Source organism: Trachypithecus francoisi, unplaced genomic scaffold (genome assembly GCF_009764315.1).
Source record: "Trachypithecus francoisi isolate TF-2019V2 unplaced genomic scaffold, Tfra_2.0 Lachesis_group11, whole genome shotgun sequence".
Lineage (NCBI taxonomy): Eukaryota > Metazoa > Chordata > Mammalia > Primates > Cercopithecidae > Trachypithecus > Trachypithecus francoisi.
Genome location: NW_022681456.1, coordinates 104671250 through 104696959, shown reverse-complemented (window position 1 = coordinate 104696959; position 25710 = coordinate 104671250). Strand labels below are relative to the sequence as shown.

Below are 25710 nucleotides of genomic sequence, written 5' to 3'. Positions count from 1 at the left end.
GAGAGGAGAAGGAGGAGGAGAGGAGGGGAGAGGGAGAAGGAGAGAAGAAGGAGAGGAGAAGGAGGAGGAGAGGAGAGAGAAGGGGAGGGGAGGGGAGGAGTGGGGCGGGGAGGGGAGGGAGAGGAGAAGGAGAGGAGAAGGAGAGGAGAAGGAGAGGAAAGAGGAGAGGAGAGGAGAGGAAAAGAGAGGAGAGGAGAGGAGGGGAGAGGAGAGGAGGAGGAGAGAGAGGAGGAGGAGAGGAGAGGAGGAGGAGGAGAGAGTGGAGGAGGAGGAGGGAGTGGAGGAAGACGAGGAGAGGAAAGAGGAGAGGAGAAGGAGAACAGGAGAGGAGAGGAAAAGGAAAGGAAAAGAAAGGAAGAAAGAAAATAGATCATTTTCACTAGCCACACCAAAAACATGTACCAATTTAAATAAAAACTCACGCCGCAGTTTTATAGAAATAGTAAAAGCTACAAGGCAACCTTAAACAATCAACTTCACCACTGCTTAAATTTCCCTAGTAAATGTTTTCCTAATATTCATGATAAGCTTCTCTTTCCCAAGCATGCAATATCTCTGTTTATGTCCTTCACACACAGCAGTGCAATTGCACTTCTGTCTCATCTGAAGGACACACGGCCTCAACTCTGCCAAGCAGCGCATAGTTTTATAAATACTTAATCCTGCACCATGATCAAATCCTGGCAAGATGTTCATCCTTTTCTGGCTGCTTCAAACATAAACTGGGTTTGCTCTAAACATTCAAAAATCAAACAGAAGACAATACTACTTCTATGTTATTTTCTAAGCAACAAAAATAACGAAAATTATAAACTTCAGTGTTTCTCAAAACATGTTAAAAACAAGTTTCCACCGACATTTAAACAAATTGGGGAGGAGACTGGGATTTATCTGCCCTTCAGGAATCAGGTACATTAGGTGAAATTGACCATCAAATAAGTGTTGTTGCTATGAAGATGACTTACACAAAGAAGCGCTCAATGAATATTTTTCTAATGACACCAGTGAAAATTTAGTTCAATGGCAGCACCTCTGTTATTAACAATGCAGCCTTTTTATTAGTAACTTCAGGGAAATCTCATCCACCACCAGAATCTCCTGTTGATGAAGACATTCCTCTACAGCCAGCACCATGGACAAACCAGGCTGGGGAGACTCCACGATCCCAAACTCTGTTGAAATGATTTCTGTTTCCCTCAAACCATCCCACTTTGATTGATATTATCTGGTCTCCTGTCTTCACATGAATCGGACAATGAAAATTAGCAAGGTAAAACACACTACTTTCCACGTCTGTAGGTAAACTTTGAGCAGAGCTAAATGACAGTTTCTAGGCAATAATAGAAAATCAACTATGCAATCGAGAAAAACATTTTTTGAGTCAAAATAAATCTGCTTTGTAGACAAAGTTTTTTCAAACAACTGTAAAAACACAAATGTTTATAAAGACACAGTCAGAAATAAGTTCACTGCACTGTCCAAATAATATAAATACTAATCCGAAACCAAAATTAACAATGCTAATTTAGCTGTTCATTTTTTAAAAATTAAGGAGGAAAAAAACAAAAAAAAATTATGTATGTCTAAAAAATGAAAACAATTAATTTATCATTTCACTTATAAGGACATTAATAACTAGAACAATATTTTTCAAATGCAACCAAAAACACAATCCAAAGTGAGCTTACTTTTATTAAGCTAGAAAAATTCTGGTATATACAAAAAAATTAGCAGGGCATGGTGGTGGGCGCCTGTAGTCCCAGCTACTCGAGAGGCTGAGGCAGGAGAACGGTGTGAACCTGGGAGGCAGAGCTTGCAGTGAGCTGAGATTGCGCCACTGCACTCCAGCCTGGGTGACAGAGAGAGACTCCGTCTCAAAAAAGAAAAGAAAAAGAAAAATTCTGGGGTGTGTGTGTGTGTGTGTGTATATAGCCTATATATATATATATATGACACCAGTGAAAATTTAGTTCAATGGCAGCACCTCTGTTATTAACAATGCAGCCTTTTTATTAGTGACTTCAGGGAAATCTCATCCACCACCAGAATCTCTTGTAAGCTGCTGATGGAACACATTCCTCTATAGCCAGCATATACATACACATATATGTATGCTCTCTATATATACACATATCTATGCTATATATATATATGCTGTCTCTATATATATATTCTGGTGTGTGTGTGTATATATGTGTGTATATATATTTGTATATATGTATATATGTGTGTATATATATACAGGCTATATATATACATATACACATATATGCACATACCCATAGTGTGTCAAAATGTGAACTAGAATGTATTCTTGGGATTATCAGTTATTCTCTGCCCCATCTGTCTCTCAATAAGGAAAAGCTAACACATTTACTACAGTTAGCCACTCTTCTGGCCTATAGCATTAACTCCAACTATGTACTTTAACACAAAGGGTCACTTTAAAGTTTAAAATATTTTTAAAAATACTTGTTCCTATTTCACTTTTAAGTTGGAATGCAGTTGAAATACACCTTAAGGATACACTGTCAGCAAGTAAGTATATGGATCCCTTAAATAACTTATAAGAGAGAGGATGGGTTGTTATCAATGCATTTATCTTTTGTAGAGCTCTGCCTAGAGATAACCAGTTCTCTAAAATGAGCTATCCTTATTCACAATTTTTTTTTTATTATTAGGCAACTGTCTAATCAGGTTTATAAATCTGGGAAATTCTCTCGGTATGACAAGTCTTTGCAGTGATTTTAAGATGTAATCAAAATCTATTTCTAATTATTATTAAATATTGCTTACTATGTAAAAAATTTTTAATTAGATGGAATTACTGATGGTATCTGCCAGACCAAAATCTCTGAGAATACATACAATGCAGTGATAGGTGCCATGGAGAAAAATGCTTAGCTAGATAAACTGACAGGTAGGGGGGAAAGGCAACAGAAAGTGTAAGCATTAATTAGAAAACCTGGTTGGTTGTCAAGTTCTAGTGTACAGCCCAGGTGGAACACAGGAGAGTGGAATGGCAGGGGCAGAGAATGGCACATTTCCTGTATCATGTCAAAGGACCCAAAATAAATCTGTACTGAAGCACCAGTGTACATAAACAGGAAGAACATTAAATATATTAAATGCATCTTTCCTGTTTGGCACTCAAATTATACCGCGTGAATCCTCAATTAATCCTTACATTGAATAATGCATATAATTTTTATGGGTTATTGAAGAACTAGTATTGGCACACTTGACTAGTCATCTGGAAAAAATAAAGTTGATTCCATACCTTATACCTTATAACTAAATGTATTCCAGATAGCTCACAATTTTGAACAGCAACTCCCAAAACACAGACAAAACAAAACTATGAAAATTCTCCATGAGAATTCAAAAAACATCTTAGACTGATAAGGGTTATTCCGAAGATGAAAGAAAACCTAAAAAGCCTAAAAGAAAATTTTAAAATATTGCATGCCAAAAAATAAAAGTTCAAATGACAAATGGCAAGAAGAAAAAATTGGTGGGCATAGTGGTTCACACCTGTAATCCCAACAATTTGGGAGGTCAAGGTGGGTGGATTGATTGAGCCCAGAAATTTTGAGACCAGCCTGGGTAACATGGCAAAAACTCTTTATAACAAAATACAAAAATTAGCCAGGTGTGGCAGCACCTGCCTGTAGTCCCAGCTACTCGGGAGGCTGAGATGAGAGGGTCACTTGAGCCCAGGGGGTTTGAGGCTATAGCCAGCCATGATTGTGCCACTGCACTCTACCCTGGGTGATGGAGTAAGACTCTCTCAAAAAAAAAAAAAAAATCAGAAAAGAGAAAAAAATTGTTACTTACAGGCAAAGAGATCATTTTCTTAATATCTAAATGGTTATACAAATTATTAAGAAAAAACCCATTAGGAGAAATAAGGAAAGCACAAGAAGTGACAGTTCACAGAAAAGGAAATATCAATCATATAATGTTTTTTTCTCACTCATAAAAAAGAGAAGCACACATTAAAACTATAAAAATATTTTTACTTACAAGATTGGCAAAAATCTAACACACTGCATTATCAAGAAGAAAGATATTCTCCTACATTGCTGGTGAAGTGTAAACTGAACAATCTCTACAGAGGGCAGCATCTGTCAAAAGTGAAATAACCCAGAAATTCCACTCCTAGGTATTTACCTTATTCACATGTGCCAAATGATTGAAAACAACATAAATATCCAATAGTGAGGTTAAATCTATTTTAACAGTCATGCAATGGTATGTTATGCAGCCAAAGAGAAGAATTAGATACTCATTCATTTGTTTGTATTCATTTATTTTATTCATGTGATAAATATACATTGAGTGCCTACTCTACTGTAGACAAGATCAGGCTCTAGAATTTTATAAAAGGTAGGGTACTTAGTTTTATTCTGCTTTGTTACTTCTGTACATGTTACGTCTACCCCTAATATACTGCAAATTAATTGAGGGTAGAAAATATGGTTTGACACATTGCATTTCCTCCAAAACTAAAATAATGCCTTTCAGATAATGAGGAATCATTATAAATCAGTTGAGTTAATAAATATGTGAAAAACTGTATGATATTATCCTATTTTATAACTTACTCAGATTTAATTTTTTTAGTAGTAATGGAGTTTCTAAAAACTGTGATCACAGGGATGTATGATGTCAAGCTCTTTCTGAAATCAACCACAATACCTTAGATAGATTAAAATAGATATGTTTATTTAATAGAGACTTAATCGCTCTTCTTAAAGGGTTAATATTTTCTACATGTACAAATCTTTTGGGACCAGTTGGCTTGAAAATTGATGTTTATTATTCAAACCATTTGTAAAAGATATTTTACGGAATTTCCACTTGGAAAATAGATTATGTTGCCAACAAAGTACCCAGCATTAATCCCCCCAAATCATTTGAAGATTATGAAACACATGGAACAAAATTCCTTTTTAAGTGCAATAATATGGAAGTAATTCTTGGATGCTTTTTCTCAAAGTTCTATATTTCTACCATGTGCTATTTTACTTTAAATAAACGAATCAACTGAGGAACAGCATTTGACCAAGTGCATTAAAAAAATTCACATAGCCTTAATGGCCTGAACATTTCTCAAATCTCTGTATTCACTATGGCACTATGTATACACTATGGCACGCGAATACCATAGTGTGCATTTACTGCAGAGTTCTCTGTCCTTACTTGCTCCCACCATCACCCTTAATTTAGCTCATTGAGGGCAGAGGATGATAAAGATGTTTATACCTTACGTTCCAGTTAGCCCCCCTGCATGTAATGACTTTGCTGGGAAGTTGTATTTATGATCACTCAAAAGCCTGTATCTTATCAATTTCAACTCCTACATCTTGGAAGACAGTGTAGCAATGGAGGTAAATATCAGTAATTTCTACATATAAAAAGACATTCAAAAGCACTTTAGCCTTTAAAAGTTTAAAATGTTTTATCAGAAAAATCTGACACGATATACATGATATATTCACAAATGATCACGGTTTCAGTTTTAAAAACTTCTGAAGTTTTACCAGAAAAATTTGACATGACATAGTAAACTCACAAAGGATCATTGCCTCAAAACATTAATGGCAATAGATAAAGTTAGAGCAAACTTCTGGAGCAATCCAGGGAAAGGAGAAAGAGCAATAGATGATAGGAAGTATTCTTTTTCTATAAAGGACTTCCCCAAAACCCTTATAACTCAGTTCACTAGCTCCTCACCTTCTTTTTACTTTATTTGAAAATTCTATGTATTTGTTTCATGTATAGTTTAAATTACCACCTTGATCCATAATGCATATCTTAATGGTATAAAACAGGTAATGCATCTGCTTAAACTGATTTGTGACAGCAGAGCAGAGATTTGTGATAGCAGAGGTTAATGCTTGCTAGCATGTCAGTGCAGAAGGGATTCAGATCCTGGCTCAGGCCCTGCCTACCTGTGTGACCTTCAGAAAGCTGCTAAACCCTGATAATGTCATTTCCCCATCTATAAAATGGAGCTAAGAATTATGTCCACATCATGGATTTTACTAGATTTTCCAACACTAAATGCTTGCTGCTCTCAGCAAGGCAAACACTGACTTAGAGAGTGCTTTTGCTGATTTTTACTACCTTTTGTGTTCCATGTACAAATAAGAAAGAGAATGAAGTATTTTTGATGCTAGAGGAGTTGAGTTACTGTACTTGAGAGCAATTTACAAATCATAAAATGTTATGTAAATATGACTATAATTGATCTTTACATTGTCAGCAATGTGTTTACCAACTTGTAAATGCACTGAAAATCTGTCTTGTAAACAAAGTACTCTCTTGACTTTGTTGCATTTTAAATATGCATATCTCTTGTTCTCTTTAATATTAAAAATTCTTGCATATTTGAATTCTGCTAAACTTTAGTGCCTCTATGTGTTTTTAAAGAATTGCTGAAACACAAAAATAATTTTGCACCTGAGTTGTAAAATGTCAGACAGATCCCCACCCAACAAAGTTTATGGGAGGCCATTGTTTTGGTCTAGCCTCCTGCACTAGGCCCCAGCAGACCAAGCCAGAATGGAGTCATTCATGCTTAGTGCCACATAATCAAACGGAACTCTGAAATGGGCCGCTTATCCAAGAAAACAGGAGATGCATGGCAATCAATCGAAAGGGGCCTAGTTTGGCATGATATTTTAACCCTTTAAGGAAGGGAACTTTGAAAAGGCCAATTTGCTTCTTGTTCCATGTTTCTACTTTCTTCAGCCCTTTTCTGCCTAAAAAGCAACTGAGGTGCTGCTTTATTCTAGAATGGAATCGTTAAGTAGACTGAAGCCAGTTGACTAGGCTATTTAGCTGATGGCTAAATTTTTGTGGGGTTGGATCCCACCAATCTAGGAAGGGGTTAGCTCAATTAAAGTGATTGATTTGCGTTCAACTGATGTAAGATAAGATCTTGTAGTCCTTACTTTTAGTTAACATAAATTAAGTATGGTTTCCTTACTTAGGGCTTTCAAGGTTCTTGGTCTGACTTAATCTAAATTTCTAGTTTCATGTTGAAAGTATTAGTGAGCGTAGTAGAAACAGGGTTGACATGGTAATAGTGGCAGATAAAAGGCAATTAGATCTTCAAATTAAATTTGTTGTAATTTTGTCTTTTGACTCCAGTAAGCCAAATGTCCATAGTTCTAATTTATATATTAGGACTTCCTAAGATAGGACTTTCAGGGCAACATGATAAAGCATAAACTTCATACTCAAAGAAAACTGGATTTCATTTATTTATTTATTTATTTTAGAAACAGGGTCTGGCTCTGTCACCCAGGCTGGAGTGTAGTGGTGAGAACATAGCTCACTGAAGCCACGAACTCCTGGGCAGAAAAGATCTCCCACTTAAGCTCCTAAGTAGCTAGGACTATAGGTGTGCACCACCATGCCCAGCTAATTTTGTTTTTGTTTTTGTTTTGTAGAGATAGGGTCTCACTATGTTACCCAGGCTGGTCTCAAACTCCTGGCCTCAAACCATCCTCCCACTTTGGCCTCCCAAAGTGCTGGGATTGTAGGCATGAGCTATTGTCCCTGGCTGAAACTTGGATTTCAAACCCAACTCAAATACTTATTAATTGGACAAGTTACTTAACCTTTCACTCTCTGTGAAACACCTAGCCTATGGATTACTGTCAGTCAACAAACACTTATTAATCTGCTTAGTCAAGAATAAACACTTTCAGGCTCCAGTGGTGAAGAAAGGAAAGTCCTTCTTTTTATAGCTTACATTCTAAAGGGGGATGGGGCAGACAACAAAGAAGCAATAAATAAACAAACAAGCTGCTTTCAAATAGTGACAAGAGCTAAGAGGAAAATGAAATGGTCTAAGATGATAAGGAGCAAGAAGAAGCTGAGACACTGCATGGGGGGGCAGGTGTTCGGGAATACTTCACCGAGCACTTATATTTTGAGCTGAGATCTGACTGATGGGAAGAAACCAGCAAGTGACAATCTCCAGGAAGAGGATCCAAACAGAGGGAATGGCATATGCAAATGTCCTCAGGTGAGGAAATGCCTGAAGCAGATGAGAGATTTGGAAAGAAGGTCAGTGTGGTTGGAGCAGAGTTGGAGGAGATGGAGGGTGATGGGAAAAGATCGGACTAGACGCAGTTCAGATGAGGAAGGGCTTTTGTAAGTGCAATGGGGAGTTGTCAGTGGATGAGTGACATGCTCTGGTTTACATGTTAAGATCCTCTAACAACTGTGCACGCAATGGATTGCAGTGGAACATTTAGTAAGGACACTCTTCTGTCATCCATGTCCGATGATGGTGGATTTGGACAAGGGTGACACAAAAGAAAGAAAAAGAGAGATTCTGGAAATGGGTCTGACAGAATTTGCTGCTGTGTTTAATGAGAGTAAACAAAAGGGAAGAATCCATTGTGACATCCGAGGTTTTAAAAGAGTACTAACTGCAAAAGAGTTATTTTTCAAGTAGCACAGAAATCTGCCTCTTGCAGCTGCCATATATGAGCTATAATTCTGTCTTTGGGAACCTGTTAAAAAAAAAAACAGCCTAGTCTAACCTTCAAAAGTTTAAAAATAATTATATTGTGTTCCTCCTCAGATTTCGTTTCTTTGTCTAAATATTTCAAATGTTTTCAAACACTAAAGTGAGGTGATTTTAGATCCCTTGACGACTGTGAGGGTTCACTTCTGAATGTGTTCGACTTTGGTTCTCTGTTTCTATGACCAGCATCCAACAACAACCAAAAAGCATACAATCTAATCATCATTGAGCAGAATCTGCTTTTCACCTTCATCCTAGGTAACAACTTCCTATGAATTTCTTTTGGACAGCTACATTATAGTTGCCCGTCAAAATCTAATATGGGAGACAAGAATAGTGCCAGTGATGATGTAAGTTAGAATGAAATGAGACTGTATCAGGCTGTTCTTCTGTTGCTAAAAAGAAATACCTGGTGCGGGATAATTGATAAAGAAAAGAGTTTTAACTGGCTCATCATTCTGCAGGCCATACAAACATGGCCTCTGTACCTGTCCGGCTTCTGGTGAGGCCTCAGGAAGCTTCCACTCTTGGTGGAAGGCACAGGGAGAGCAGACGGGGTCACATGGCAATGGCAGGAGCAAGGAGTGGGGGCAAGTCCCAAACTTATAAACAACCAGATCTCACAGGAACTCACCAAGTAAGAATTCACTTATCACCAAGGGGATGGCGCTAAACCATTCATGAGAGATTTGCCCCATGATCCAGTCACCTCCCACCAGACCCCACCTCCAACATCGGAATCCCATTTCCACATGAGATTTGGAGGGGACGAACATCTACACCATATCACAGACTCTAAGGAAGCCTCCGTGGACCAATGGAGGGGAGTTCAGATTTGGATGTAGGAGCCAAGGATGGTTATGGAGGAATTTGAACAGAAAAAAATGTTGAGTAATGGGAAAGATGCTGAGGAGTGGCAGTGGTGGGAACTGGAGAAAGCTAGTGTGAGCCATGTGGGGGCATCCTAGATGTAACAGTGAGGAATCTAGTCTTAGAGTGTTAGGTCAAGGGATGTTGCTGAAGGTTGGGGACGTAGTGTTGATTTTTTAACCAAAAGAAATAATTTCACTTCAGAAAGACTACTCTAGTATCAGGCTTATTTAAATAAGGGAAGACAGAAGGAGATAATATTAATTTCTTGCAGTGGTCCAAGAAGAAAGTAATGAAGGGTTAATGAGGCCACAATGGGGGGAAGGGGAGGGGAGGAACAAATGCAGAGGGAGATTGGGGACAGAATTTCCAGAGCTTTAGCTATTCAGATGGAAGGGACCAACAAGGAAAATGAAGAAGGCATGCCTTCTCACCAAGCGAAAACTGAGATTGACACGGAAACCTCACTCTTCACGTATCTGGATTATACACTTCCATATAATTATTTTTAGACTTATCACACATGTCTTTATAGCATACAAAAGGAAACTAAAATTTCCTCTTAAATTATAATGTTTTGGCCACTATGGAAATGGTAGGAAATGAAATCTTATTACTTAGAAATAAAAGATATATTTAGACTAATATAGTTTCAGTAACTATATTAAGCCCCCAAATCTGCAATTCTATGCATGAACTGACTGGATTACATAATGCGTATCACTGAAGTCAGAATTCAGAAAGCAGTCACAATATGGAATTTCACTTGTGGCTCCAAGTTTTTTCTCTCAATGTATACATATGATCAACAACATGCCTGCTATGCCCTGTGTAGGGCCAACTGGCATTTCCCCGCCTTGCATTTGCTAAATTTGAGGAGTGGAGGAGGAGGAACAAGAGGAGTGAGGAGAGAGAAAGAAGGAAAAAGAGGAGAGACTGCCTTAATATGTGAAATACAGAAAAATACTTAGCAGCTAAGACAATGTATTCCTATGTAAAAATTAACACCATCATGTTTCTTTGCTTTTCCTTTGGATTTTATCTTTTAATGGTTAATGTGTTTCCTAACTGATTTGACCCAAATAAAAATACATTTACTGCTGTTTCATTATAACTTGAAAGTAATATCAGAAATTACATAAAAGTGTGAAGAAGAAACCAGATCCACACATCATCCATCCACCACTCAGAGATAATCAATGTTAAAATTTTATTTATCTCTCTGAACACTTTCCTCTGTGTATCCTTTTAAAATAAAAATTAGGTTCTCTTTCTTTATTTCTCCTTCTTTACTTTTGTGTGTCCTTCTTTATTCTTGATACGATACAATAGTGACCTCTTCCTCTTGTTGTACCTCTTCATTTCCCCTCCCACACCATTCAGTTCTAAAATCTTTAGGAGGAGCGCAGCACAGTAAGTGTCCCTGCTGGGTAAGATGTGCAAAGGAGCCATGGCGCTCCAGAACGTGGAGGCCCAAAAGGGAGTGGAAGGTCTATGTAGCAGGACTGCCTGCAGAGAATCAGTACTCAAGTGGGGTGAGGAGGGTGTCCATGCGAGGAGCAGCCTGGTTACAGGCAAGGAGTGTATCCATGCAAAGGAGTGGCCCAGGATACAGAGGTAGAGGCTAAGCCAGGTGAAGAAGATCCCCTGCAGAGCAGCAGCCTGACCTAGCACCAGCCCAAGGGAGGTGCTATGTTTTGATTGTGTCCCTCGAAGTTCGTGTGTTAGAAACTTAATCCTCAATACAACAGAGGTGAGAGGTGGGACTTTTAAGAGGGCAGAGCCCTTGTGAATGAATTGATGCTGTTATGAGTGGGTAAATTATCCCAGGGGTGGGTTTCTAATAAAAATGTGAGTTTAACCCCTTCCTTTTACTCTCTCTCTCTCTTTTCCTCTCTTGCTTTCCACCTTCTGCCTTCCCCATGGGACGATGCAGCAAGAAGGCCCTCACCAGATGCAAGCCTCTCCATTCTGAACTTCCCAGCCTCCAGAACTGTAAGAAATAAATCTCTATTCTTGATCAACTGCTCAGTCTCAGGCACTCTGTTATAGCAGCACAAAACACAGTAAGCACAAAACAGACTAAGATCGGAGATGAGGATGACGTCCCTCCATAGGAGGGTAGCAGAGGCCAAACTGCAAAAGGACAGCATCCTTGTGGGGTGTGGCCCACCAAGGGGCATCCAGCACATGTGGGCTCTGAGGTGAGGAGGGCATGTGCAAAGAATGGTTCCAGGTGTGGAAATATTAAAGTTATTAGTTTATTTGAGGAGAACTGGCATCTTTATCCATTGAATTTTCCAATCAAGAAATTATTTGTTTCTCTATTTATTAAATCTTTTATATACTTTAATATAGTAAAATTTTATTCTCTCATATTAAGTTTACTCCTAGATGTTTAATGTTTTTGTTGCTATTGATAATGATGTCCTTTTCACATTATGTTCTCTTTTGTGGTATACAGGAAGTCTATTAAGTATAATACTCATTTATAATTAATTACCTAAGTCAACTGTATTATTAGTCTATTAGTTCTACTAATTTTCAATTGATCCTCTTGGGTTATAACAGCCTTTCAATGTATTGAAATTAAAATTGGGGCTGTCACTAAATTTTGCTAATATAAAAGAACCTAGGTCAAACTGCAAACAGAAAGAAATGAATAAAAACATTTTAAATGGTCATTCATTAGTTAAGTCATTTATTCATTTCTCACATATTTGTTGAGGTATGCTATAACCCTGGCCAAATTACATAACCTATAAAACTCTCTGTTTTCTTAACTATAAAATGTAAATAATTAACCTATCTAAGGACTAAATGCTAAATGAGATAATGCATATAAATTGCTGGCATTGCACATGGTAAGTACTCAATAAATGTTAACAGTGATGATGACTGATAATGAAATATGCTATAAACTGTCGTTCCCAATGCCTGCAGAGCCACCATTAGTTGAGAGGATGATCAAGCTCTTCCTTTTTTGTTCAGGACAGCCAAGTGTGCATTTCTTCTCCTCTCCCCTCCACCATTGGGGGAATGACCCTAATTAACTTATTAACTTTCTCTCTCTCTCTCTCTCTCTGCTTACCTCCCTTTAGCTGTAATTCCTTTGCCTTCAATTTCATTTGTAATTTCTGAAGCCTTCTCTATATAATAGGCCCTCAATAAATACTGATGGACTTCAAACAAAATTGGAAAACTACAAGACCATCAAAAAGTCCTACGTCATATGAAGGTATTACTAAGTCAGGTCACTTAATAGACAAGACAATTCCATAATGAAATCTAAGGTAACGATTAACTAAAATTCTGTAAAATCTGACTGAGCCATATTAAAGTTCCATATGCAATAATATTAAATTTAAGATTTTTAATAGAATGATTATGTCCTCCTCCCAAAAAGTATATGCAACATTAGGAATCATTTGCTGATGGCTGCTCTTCAATTTCACAGAAAACACACCTGTTTTCTTATTAAGTTGTAAATTGAGAAGCTGCTTGTGGTACCCATTAGCCAAAAACCTAATTTCTAACAGAAATGTAAAAATAAATAAAACTCAAACCATGACTTACCCACTTCAGCTAAAGTTCTGATACAGGATTCTACCGAGGCTTTCTGTGCCGGATTTGGCCAGGTGCAATTGTAAATTCTGAAGGCAGATTGCAGTAGCTGAATAAAAACTGGCTGATGTGTCTAAAACCAGAAAGAAGGGAGGCAAAAAGAGATGCTAAACCATTAACAGCCCTGATGTAGTGTCTATGCATTATCAGCAATGTTCACCAAAATAACATAAAATACACTCTTTCAAGTTTCAGTGCTAGCTAATAAATATCTCATTCATCAAACATTCATTAGGTACTCTCTTCATGAGAGGCAACATGCTACACACTATAGAAAATGGATTATTTTCATTTTAATTATACTCTAAACCAGAAAAATATGCCATTTCCTGAAGCCAATGACATGAATATTTTTATAATCCATGGTTTATTCCCATGTGCAAATAAGCAGGTGTTTCTGGGTTGGTTGGTTTGTTTTGGTTTCATATGATAGGCAAGTAGAGGAGACAACCATTTTGAACTACAGAAACAATTTCCTATGGTTCTATCTAATGGTTTAAACTTTTTCCCTAAAGAAAGTATAATTGAAATGATTTTTTAGAAGAGTAATACACAATCACTGTAGAATATTTGTGGACCATAGAAATGTAAATCATCAAGAATCCTACAACACAGAGATACAGTATCAATATTTGAAGACATTTACTCTCTGAGTTTTTTGATGCATGTATGTTTATATATTCTTTACACAAACAAATTTGGATGATATTATAATGGAATTCAGTGGCCTAATATTACTTCATGTTTATTTCTTTGGTCATCAATTTTTCCTTTAAAACATGATTTTTAATTGCTATATAATAGACCATCCTACAGATATATAATAATTTATTTAGCTTTTCCTCCTTTTAAGGATGTTTAACTGATTAAATTTTTAGCATTATAAATACTCGGATTAAAAGTTTTATTATATAAACCTTTGTTAATTCTATTAGGATAAGTACAACTTCGGAGGCAAAATGTCTATCATTTAAAGAATTAACTGTGCAGTTATTTCAACACTTGGCAAACAATCAACATACAGATATGAAAGCTCTTAGTCTGCTTAGAGAAAGAGGAAAAATAATTCAATTTAAAGATGAGGTCTCTTTATTTAAAATAAAGTTCGGTAAACTCAGAAAGAGGCATAATAGTAAATAATATAAGAGAAGAATAAACATCTCAAGTGTAGGAAATAACTTCCTGAGCAGAAAACATTTCCCCTACTCAAATAAGAGAAACGCTTTGCAACAGAATGCTTTGCAATTGTTTGACTTACCTGGAGGCTGGTACTATTGTCTGAAAAGGGAGAATTAAAGAAGCCGCTCACAATATTCATTATTGACTCAGTAACACACTTTTCCAAAAAGATGTCTGCATGTTTCCTGTCTGTGGTTGTGTTGCAAACCTGGAGAGAAAAACAAAACAACTCAGTACGTTTTATCATATTTTTAAACTACAACTCAGTATTGGAACCACCTAAAAGTTGTCCTGAAATAGTTGTCAATAACATTTCTTCTGTTTTTTAAAGTTGCTTAGAAGAGAAGAAGCATTTCAGCCTGAAATCATGAAAATGGTATCATTCTTCAGTAGCTTCTCCATCAAGTTAGCCTGTCATTTCAGCCTTGAAACCAGAATTCTTTCACAGATGCCCAGCCTCTTCTTCCTAATTTGCTTCTCCCTTCTCTTGCACACCAACCTCTCCCTCAGCCTCCAAGTTTGGCTTTGCTGGAGAACACTTTTCCACTCAATGTAAGGTGACCAAAGATGAAACAGTCATTCTAAGTATAAGAAAGGTGATTAATGGTAGTAATTCCAGACATTTTCACTTCTAACCCTCACTCAAATTGGAGGACACAAACACAGAAAGCATCTGGAGAGGAAAACAGATAGGTAGGAGAAAATAAATCTAAACCCCCCCAATAATTTCGACGTTTTTATCCATGGATTATCTGAGAAGCATGGAAATATAGGTTTGCATGCATTTCAGAGTGGACTCAGCCAAAGAGACAATGCTGAAGCTGGAGAAAGACCAGAAAAGAGCAGTCCTGGTTCCTGCTCTGATCTTTACATCTGATGAAAAGAGGCAGTAATTGGTCATTTTGCATTTTGCTGTAAATTTCAATGTCAGTATGATCAAATTGCAAAAGCTAAGCTACCTAATTAAAAACACACGAAAAAAAGTTGGCTGGTGAAAAGACAGAAAAACACAGAGATAAAAAGAAAAAGAAGTGGGAGTGGTGGGCAGAGAATGTGAGAAAAGACTGGAAAACTGCAGCAGAGAAATAAAGTTTAAATGTTCACAAAATTGTGGTGGGTAATATGGGGGCCAGATGTTCCAGACGTTCTTAGACCATCCAAATTTTTATGCAATTTTTAAAAATTTTCAATAAGTTGCTTAACCAAAAGAATAAGTCAATGTCACTTAATCTGATATTGCTTAAAAAGCTTTCACACAAATTCATAAGAGAGAAAATTTCCCTTCTTAAACCATGTGTCCCAGGGCTTTTGTTTTGGGATCTGGGAACACTAATGCCAGCATTTGCCAAGTGGAGGTGGGAGAAAGAGAACAGGGTTGATTTTGAGTCGAAGTCACTTCCCATCTGAGCAGTTTGCTTTTTCCTCATCTATTAATTGACCCCACCTGACTTTGTTTTTAAAGATTTTTAGTGTATCTAATTTCATAGGGTAATTGTAGGCACAGTGTCATTAATGGAAATAAATTACGTCGAATTATGTAATCTTCTAGTTATTGTTCCAGCATATAACTTAGTGCCTGGCACACCCAAGATGTTCAACAAACGTTTGTGAAATGAATGAATAATTTAGTAAATTTTTAAATGAAAGAGGGATAAAGGACTCTTATTTTGTTTTAGGTTAACTTTAGGTTGGGCTATATTCCTGGAACATCTAACCTAGGATTAAAATTTAATTTAATTTACATGGTCCCAGATCTAATATAAAATTGATCTTCCTATGATGGATAAGAATTAGGATTTACTTCTTTTAGCATCTTCCTAACACTCGCTTTACAGTGAAACTTTCTGACACATAGGTTAAAAATATAATAAAGTGGAAGACGTAGCAGACCAATTCCATCACAACCAAAACAAAAGACCTCCCTCATTCAGCAACATTTCAAGGAATTACGTGGGGCTCTCTGGAGTCATTAGAATATACCACACTGCATTTTCTGCAACTGGACACTTGCCAAAAAACCACCCAGAAATTTGCTTTTTAGTCAGTGGATTAATAAAAATAATCTATTTCTGGATCAAGACTTTCTTCAAAATCCTGGGTTACGAAAAGTCTGTGTTTTACAAAGCTATGTGGAACCTATTACTCAGTTCATTTAAACAAGAAATTCAAATAATTTTTCAAGATGTTTCTTCTGTCCCCTATGAATGACAACATCTCACCCTGCATCTTATAAGATCATGGACAGCCAAGAAATGTAGGAAGCACTTATGAAAATCTTTTAAAATTTTTCAGTAAAAAGAACCTCATACATATGAACATCTCTTTATTTCCTTTAATTTTTATTTGTTTTCTCTTTAAAATAAAGATTGGACATGGCTCAAATAAAATTACATCATATCAAATTATATTTTTATGTATAATACATACAGTTTAAAAGTTTTAATCCATTTGCACATATTATTCACATAACATTCTTTCCTATAAAACACTTTCATGTACTGCCATTATCTAAATACTTATTTTAAAAGGCTATATTTATTCCATCATTCTAATGCACCATCATGCTTTAATCCATTTTTGGAATGAGCTGAGGTACACATTAGCAATATTACAAATCATTTTCTTATCTTCTTAGTTATTTCCTTCTTGCTCATCTTTTATGATGTGATTTTTTTTTTTTTTTTGGCTATTATAAAGAATTGTGCAAAATTACTGTATTTACTTTCAGATTTTTTTGGCATATTTCACCAAAAGAGGAATCAAAAGATGAGGGTATGTAGACAGCTTTATACTGCTTGCTGGGCTGATCCTCTAAAATAATAAATTTACCATACTGTCAGCAAACTATCCACAGATACACAGGATGTTCCCTTATCACCACCAGAAAGCTTTTGCTTTGGGGCTCTGGTCGTATTCATCTAATATGAGGCTCTTGCAGGAGATTATAAAGTGGAAGAGAAAAAAGTCAGGCACCTACTCTACCTCTGCCTCCATCCCCATCTCCCTCTCCTTGTAGGGGCTTCTGTGTTCTGGATACAGCTGCTACTAAAGCCCTTCCTCCACATCTCCAAGCTTTCCTCAGGATCTAGTAATAGTGCCTGCTCCATGTACCTTCAGGATCTAGAGGTGGTAAAATCCCTCAGTACTCTCCTATCCCTTCTTGTTAAATCTGCCCTTGTTTCTTGAATTGTGCCATGTGTTTCCTACTATAACTGACTGCTATACCAGTAAATTATAATTGTTTTTATCAATTTAATTATACCTAAAAGTTATTTTTTATTTCCCTTGCTGTTAACAAGGTTGGCCACTTTTCGTGGAATCATTTCATTCCTATCTTCTGTCATACACAAACAATTCAAGCCCTGTAAACCATTTTCCCAAAACCTAATGACTGTACATTTAGTATGAGTAACATATTTTTATGAGCTCTTTTCACTTGTCATTTCATACATAATTTTGTATTCCATTTAGAATATTTCATTATATTTCATTGTGTAAACTACTTTTCAATATCCAGGCACTGTTATTTATTTTGTTCATTACTATTTATTAACATTTAATATAAAGAAGAAAAAACTCCCTCTTAAAAAGAAAAGAATAGTATATACATTTTTATAGTAGTTTTCAACTCTTTAAAATATCCGCAATTTGCTGCTGTAGGTGACCTAATTCATGAATTGATTATTTTTTCTCCATATGGATATTCAATTGTCCTCAAAACATTAATTAAATATTAATTCCTGCTTCATTCCTAGGTTACTTGAGGTTTGTCTTATAGTGTGTCACTACTGACTACCTAAATCTCTCCCCAAATCTCTAATACACTCCACGGATTTTTAAAAACTATTTTAACCTAACTCCACAGAATGAAATGATTCCCAATCTGTAATATATTTCACAACCTGAAACAACCAAGTCGACCATCATTGTCTTTTCCAGGAAAAAAAAATTCCGTATTTTGAAATATTTGTCTTCTTCTACTTCCAGATGAATTTTACTATATATTTGTCAGATTTAATGGCCTATCACATAAGGACACAAATTATTAAACTGAAGCTACATATTGGACTAGAAGTTAGAACAATGAATTAAACAAAACAACACCCCTACTCTATTAGACCCTTTTTCTCAATCAAGAGAGAGACACAATAGACAAAGTAATAAATATATAACATGCTAAGTGGTAAAAATAAAGAAAATAACAGACTAGAGAAAAATAAAGCAGGGCAAGTGGTACAGGGAATGGAGTAGGCAGGGTGGGGATGGTCAAGGATCCCTGTTTATTTAAACAGCTTGGTTGGTATCCCTATATAAGGCAACATTTCACAAAGAACTGAAGTTGAAAGCAGCCATCAACATTTCTGTGGGAAGAGCAAGTAAAAAGTTGTCTCTGCCATTAGGATATATGCTCCTGGACACCAGGAACAAGCCTGTCTTGCTCACCACTGGACATGCAGCACTTCAGCGCATAACAGGTATTCTAAAATTATTTGTCGAACAAGCAGATATTAAGTGAAATTCTAGATACAATTGTGTCTGGACTTCTCCCCTTGCATATATGATGTCCTTCCTCTCTTCTGCTCTAAAAGTGACTGCTACCCTTCCAAGGATGATCGTCTATGGTAAATAAGTTACCATATGTTGAGCAGCACTGTCCTACAGAACTTCCTATAATGATGGAAATCGTCTATATCTGTGATGTCCAGTATGGTAGCCAGTAGACACAGGTGCATACTGAACATTTGAAATGTGGCTAGTGCAACTGAGGAACTGAATTTCTACATTTTATTTATCTGAATTAAAATTTACATTTAAATAGCCACAGCTGGCAAGCGGCTACCTTACAGGGCAGGGCAGCTCTAGAGCCAGTCGCATACTTTTGATCATAAGGAATACAACTCCTAAGATCACTTTAGTATTTTACATAGACAGTGAAAGTGTTCCTCTAAATATCTGAGGGGATATCTCATATTTATTTTAATTTGCATTCCGTTACTTGTGAGGTCAAAACTTTTCCAAGCATTTGCTTTCTATATCTCCTTTTTATGTGAATCATCAGCTCATACACTCAACTGGCTTTCTTAGAATTCTAAATTCTTTTTTTTAAACAGACAACATTTTCATAATAGCGATACATACTAATTGTAGGAACTCCAAAAATACAGAAAATATAAAATGGAAAAATGAAAATTATCTATAATCCTGTAATTCAGATAAGACTATGATTAACATGTTGGAATTTTTTCTTCTAATCTTTTTGGTCTGCCAATTATATTTTACATAATTGAAATCATTCTAGATTATCTGTTTCACATCTTCCCTTTTATACTTCATGCTTAAGTATTTCTCACATTATTAAAAATTCTTAAAAAATAATCTCAGTGACTCTAACATCCACCATATAGATATATGACTTACTTAACCATTTCTCAAATATTAAATATTTAAGCTATTTCCTACTGTACATTATCATAAAAGTATGTTGAACTTCTTTGACCATAAATCCTTTGTAGCATTTGTTTTTGTTTTTGTTTTTTTTGAGACAGAGTCTCACTCTGTCTCCCAGGTTGGAGTGCAGTGATGCAATCGGCCCACTGCAACCTGTGCCTCCAGATTCAAGGGATCCTCCTATCTCAGCTTTCCAAGTAGCTGGGACTACAGGCACATGCCACAACACCCGGCTAATTTTTGTATCTGTTTCATAGAGAGGGGGTTTCACCATGTTGTCCACGCTGGTCTCGAGCTCCTGGGCTCAAGCAATCCGGCTGCCTCAGCCTCCCAAAGTACTGGGATTACAGGTCTGAGCCACTGCCCCCGACCCTTTATAGCACTTCTAATTATTTCCCAAGGACAGATTTTTGGAGGGTAAATTACTTGACATATTAGAAAAGTATGAAGGGTTTTTCTAAATGCTTTTTACAAAGGCTACATGAAACTATACTCTCATCAGCAGGGTATGCAAATACATACCCTGAACCATCACCGACATTTAATATGCTCTTTCCAAGCTTGCAACTTAGATGGTTGAAATTGTGCACATATACCCTAGAACTTAAAGCATAATAATAATAAAAAAAGAAATTTGGATCTTATTTCTTTTTTGTGTTGTTTTAAAAGTTATTAATATTTGAACATTTTTCAGAGGTTTATTAACTACTTGTATTTCCTGTTCTATAAATCATGAATGCTTTGTTTTTCTCATTTTTCTATTAAATTGTTAAGACTTTTTCGTATAAATATATGTAAGTTCTTCACGTGATGGTCATTACCCTTTTTAAAACTGTATCATAGCTATTTACATTTTGATGTGTTTTACTTTATTTATTCATTTATTTTTAGAGACAGGGTATTGCTCTGTTGCCCAGGCTGGAGTGCAGGGGCATGACCTCAGCTCACTATAGCCTCAAACTCCTGGACTCAGGGGATCCTCTCCCCTCAGCCTCCCTAGTAGCTGGGACTACAGGCATATACCACCATGCCTAGCTTATTTTTTTTTGTAGAGACAGGCTCCCTCTATATTACCCAAGCTGAGTCTCGAGCTTCTGGCCTTAAGCAATCCCTGAACGGGGCCTCCCAAAACACTGGGTTTACAAGTGTGAGGATATTTTTAATTTTTATTTATGATGTTTTTATGTACTTAAGTGTTAAATTTTCAAACAATGAAATGGCTATGATTTTCCTTAGCTAATTTCATCTATTGCTTTCATCTACAGACAGACAGACAAATATTATCTACATTTCCATCCATTTTTACTGGTTCAGGTTTTTTTCTATTTAGCTATGAAATCCATTTCAATTATTGCTATTATGTGAGTTCATTTCACCCTAAATAGCTAGTGTCATCAACAGTCATTTTTACTTCAAGTCAACACTTTTTATTGAGTGTCCATTCCATGCCAAGAATATTCTACATACTTGAGATCCATCAGTAAACAAAATATATAAAAACCACTATTCTAATGGAGTTTCTATTACTAATAATCCAAGGGTGGGCAAACACAGCGCATGCATCAAATTTAGCCAGATCCATTCATGTTTGTACTGCCTGGGACTCCTTTCTCTATAGTAATTGTCATAATAGTGGCAACAGTAGTCTACAAAGTTGAAATATTTACTATTTTACTGTTTACAGAAAAAGTTCACCAATCCCTAGAAACATCCAATCCCTTTCCACTAATAGGTGATAATTTATTATATATTAATATATATGTAAAAGGCTATTTCTAGCTATTCATTTCATTTCATTGATTTGCCTACTTAATTCTATGCTCAGACCACATTTTGTTTTCAAATCCACTTTTTAAATATTTTTAGCTTCATATGACATTTATTTATTTATTTCACAAATATTTATTGAGTATCTAGTATGTGTGAGACGTTGTTCTAGGTCAGGTATGCAGCAGTGAACACAGATAAAATTCCTGTCTTTCATTTGTTTCTACTGAAACAAATACAAATAAATATATATATGTAAGTGTCAGGTGGTATTAAGTTCTATGGAGAAAAATGAAGCAAGTGTATGGAGGATAGAGAAAAGAGGCAGTTACTTTATATAGGGTGGCTGGCAAAGCCCTCTCTGAAGGAGTGACTTTGAAGGAAGAACCTAAGAGACAAGGAAGAAGTTATGCAGATACTGGGGAGTCCAGCATCCCAGGGAAACGTACAGTTGCTGAGATAGGAAGGCATTCGGCATGCCTGAGGAGCAGCAAGGAGACCACAGGATGGAACACAGAGCTAGCTAGGGGGAGAATAAGAGGACAAGGGGAAGAAGGGTGGTCACAGGATGGAGGCTAAGTCACACAGGGGTTTTACTCTGAGCAAGACAGGAAGCCACTGGAGGAATCTGAGCAGGGGAGTGACAATCATCCTCTCCTTCTTCTCCCTCTCTTTCCCCTTCACCCCTTCTCCTCTATCTCCTCCACCTCCTCTTCCTCTTCCTTCAATCATGATGGCTGCTAGATAAAGGATAGATGGAGAGAGGGACAAGAGCAGAAACTTGGAAACAGGTTATGAAGCTATTGCAATCATCCAAATGAGAGAGAATGGTGCCTTGGGGTAGGGTAGTTGTGATGGGAGTGTTCAGGAGTAGTCAAATTTGCAATATTTTATGATTAGAACTGGCAGAATTTGTGGAAGGACTGGATTTTGGGTAGAAGAATATAAGATTTACAGATGGCACCAAAATGGTTTGCTTGAATGCCCACAGTGAGTAATAGAATTGCCATTTATAGAGATGCCACAGTCTTGAAAAGGGATTATTTTAGAGTGGGGCATGGGAATGAATAAAGAGTTTGAGGTTAGACAGCCAAGTGGAGGTGTCATGTAGACAGTTAAATATGTGAAACTAGACATCAGGAGAAGCATAGAAAGTTGTGAGTAAATGAGATTAGCAAACAGTGACTATAGACAGAGAAGGGATCCGTTCCAAAGTCTGACTCTGGCACACTCCAATATTTAGAAGTTGGGAAGATGCAGAGAAAACAGACAAGAGACTGAGGAGTGGACAGTGTGGTGGGTGGCAAATAGAATGGAATTGACATCCTGGGGTCCAAGGGAAGAAGCCTTGTATAAGCCTTACGTAAGTTATAGAATATACTTCTTCACTTCCCTGAAATGTTAGTTAGAAGACCATATAAAATGAGCCCTTTCAAATGAGATTTTTTAATAGCTCATTCGACTTCAGAAATTCAAGAAAATTATTTTTTAAATTGACTTAATGTAAGTTAAAACTTGACTCAATATAAGAGTTGTTAACAATTAAAGATGTAGAATAAATAATCCAATTATATCAAAAAAATGGCTCAAGTTATCTACCTGAAAGTGAAATACACAAGTTTGTCTTGTTAACCAGTGACTAATGGGACACCGACATGACAGAGAGTTAGGTGAGCCTCCTAAATTATTTCTTGGTCAATTTCATTCTGCCAGTATATCACTTCGAGTACTGTTGGTCTTCATAGGATCCTGACATTGATAGCAAAATTGGAAACATCTTCAAAGAAAAATATATAGTCTGAGGCTAACATTGATCATAGTCTACCCTCTTTATGTGCCTTCTAATAATGATTCAAATCCCCTGACTATCAACAACAATCAGTTATAAAGCCAAAGAAAAGCTTTTCTGCGCTACAAACACCAGTTTTAGCTGCACTGGAACATAGATCAAAGTGGGCTGTCATTAAATGCTCTGAAAGACAGTGTAACAACTTTCCATGGGTCTAATAGCATTGCTGCCTGCCTAGATCTGGCGTGCTTACAGGACATGGATACTGTCTCTGTCAGGATATTAGAATGGAATGAGAATGTGAAACAATCTAGCACCAGTTTATTAAAAATAATCTTTTGGGAAAGATTTTCTTGTATGGGTCTTAACAAGATAAGAGACAAAGAAATGCCAATAGGAAAATGAAAAATACTAAAAAAGGCGACTTTAGACAGCCGTACTCAAGGACAGACAAAAAGACCCTGGTAGTGCTGACTCCAGAAAAACAAGAGAAGAATGGTGGAAGGTGGTATGAGTGCCAATTTCATTATTATTAGTAATTTCATTACTATTTCATCTGCATTTTAAAAAAATATTGTCAGGTCAGGCGCAGTGGCTCACATATGGAATCCCAGCACTTTGGGAGGCTAAGGCGGGCAGATCACGAGGTCAGGAGCTCGAGACCAGCCTGGCCAACATGGTGAAACCCCGTGTCTACTAAAAATAGAAAAATTAGTCGGGTGTGGTGGTGGGAGCCTATAATCCCAGCTACTCAGGAGGCCGAGGCAGGAGAATCACTTGAAACTGGAAGACAGAGGTTGCAGTGAGCTGAGATCACCCCACTGCACTCCAGCCTGGGTGAAACAGTGAAACTCTGTCTCAAAAAAAAAAAAAAAAAATATATATATATATATATATATATATATTTCTCCAAATGTCTACTAAACTGTGCTGAGTCATCTGCTGCCTGAAGTACTGGGTTCCATCCTGAATGTCATACCTTTCAACAAAACACAGAAACTAGAGGGATCTCAAAAGTATGTTGAAACTAGAATCCCAGAAACTGTATCAGAAGAGGAATCACTGAAAGAAATGGAGAAAATGATGGGAGATATGAAGGCTATCATAAAATACTTGACCAGCTGTTGGGGAAAAGCACTGGATGATGCTAGAGCAGCCCTCCCACTCTATAACTAGCTAGGAGAGTCAACCAGAAAATTCTCTCTGCAGAAGCCACAGGCAAAATTATGAGACTGACTAAGATGATCTTCATTTTCTTCAAGTTACATAATTTTGTCGTTTCAAAATAGGTCACTAGCAAGAATAGTGAGGAGGTGTTTATAGTAAACACATCTTTAACTTAATTATTTTGTGTTGCTGGAGAAAAAATAACTAGGTAAAATTTGTAATATGGAAAAATTTGACAGCATGGTTCTGGCATAAAAACACACATACACCAAAAGAACAGAGGACTCATAAACAAATCCACACTCCTACAATGAACTCATTTTCCACAAAGGTGCCAAAAACATACACTGGGGAAAAGACAGTCTCTTCAATAAATAGTGCTAGGAAAACCAAATATCCATAAGCAGAAGAAATGAAACTATATCCCTATCTCTCATGATATACAAAAATCAAATCCAAATGGATTAAAGACCTAAATCTAAGATCTCAAACCTTGAAACTACTACAAGAAAACATCAGGAAACCTGTCCAGGACATTGGTCTGGGCAAAAATTTCTAGAGTAACACCCAACAAGCACAGGCAACCAAAGCAAAAATGGACAAATGGGATGACATTAAGTTAAAAGGCTTCAGGTCGGGCACAGTGGCTCACACCTGTAATCCCAGCACTTTGGGAGGCCGAGGTGGGCCGATCACTTGAGGTCAGGAGTTTGAGACCAGCCTGGCCAACATGGTAAAGCCCCATCTCTACTAAAAATACAAAAATTAGCTGGGCGTGGTGGCAGGTGCCTGTAGTCCCAGCTACTCGGGAGGCTGAGGCAGGAGAATCACTGGAACCCAGGAGGCAGGTGTTGCAGTGACCTGAGGTAGCACTACTGCACTCCAGCCTGGGTGAGTGAGACTCCATCTCCAAAAAAAAAAAAAAGAAAGAAAAAAAGAAAAGAAAAAGCCTTTTGTGCAGCAAAGGAAACAATCAACAAAGTGAAGAGATAATCCACAGAATGGGAGAAAATATTTGCAAACTATCCATCTGACAAGGGATTAATAACCAGAATGTATTAGGAGCTCAAACAACTCTATAGGAAAAAAATAGAATAATCCGATTTAAAAATGGGCAAAGATCTGAATAGACATTTCTCAAAAGATGACATACAAATGGCAAACAGGTACATGAAAAGGTGCTCAACATCACTGATCACAAGAGAAATACAAATCGAAACTACAATGAGATATCATCTCACCCCAGTTACAGTGGCTTTTATCCAAAAGAGAGGCAATAACAAATGCTGAAAAGCACGTGGAGAAATGGAAACCT

At 36.9% G+C, this 25710-nt stretch overlaps 1 protein-coding gene across 2 annotated transcripts in view; it reads right to left on the bottom strand.

Annotated features, from left to right (window-relative positions):
* Positions 1–25710, bottom strand: part of ITPR2 (inositol 1,4,5-trisphosphate receptor type 2) — a 493382-nt gene that overhangs the window by 235429 nt on the left and 232243 nt on the right. For both annotated transcript variants that reach the window (XM_033222612.1, XM_033222613.1), the window contains 2 exons: positions 14304–14432; positions 12998–13118 (listed from right to left, as the gene is read on the bottom strand). In XM_033222612.1, coding sequence (XP_033078503.1) covers positions 12998–13118; positions 14304–14432 — 250 coding nt within the window. The remainder of the gene's footprint in view (positions 1–12997; positions 13119–14303; positions 14433–25710) is intronic.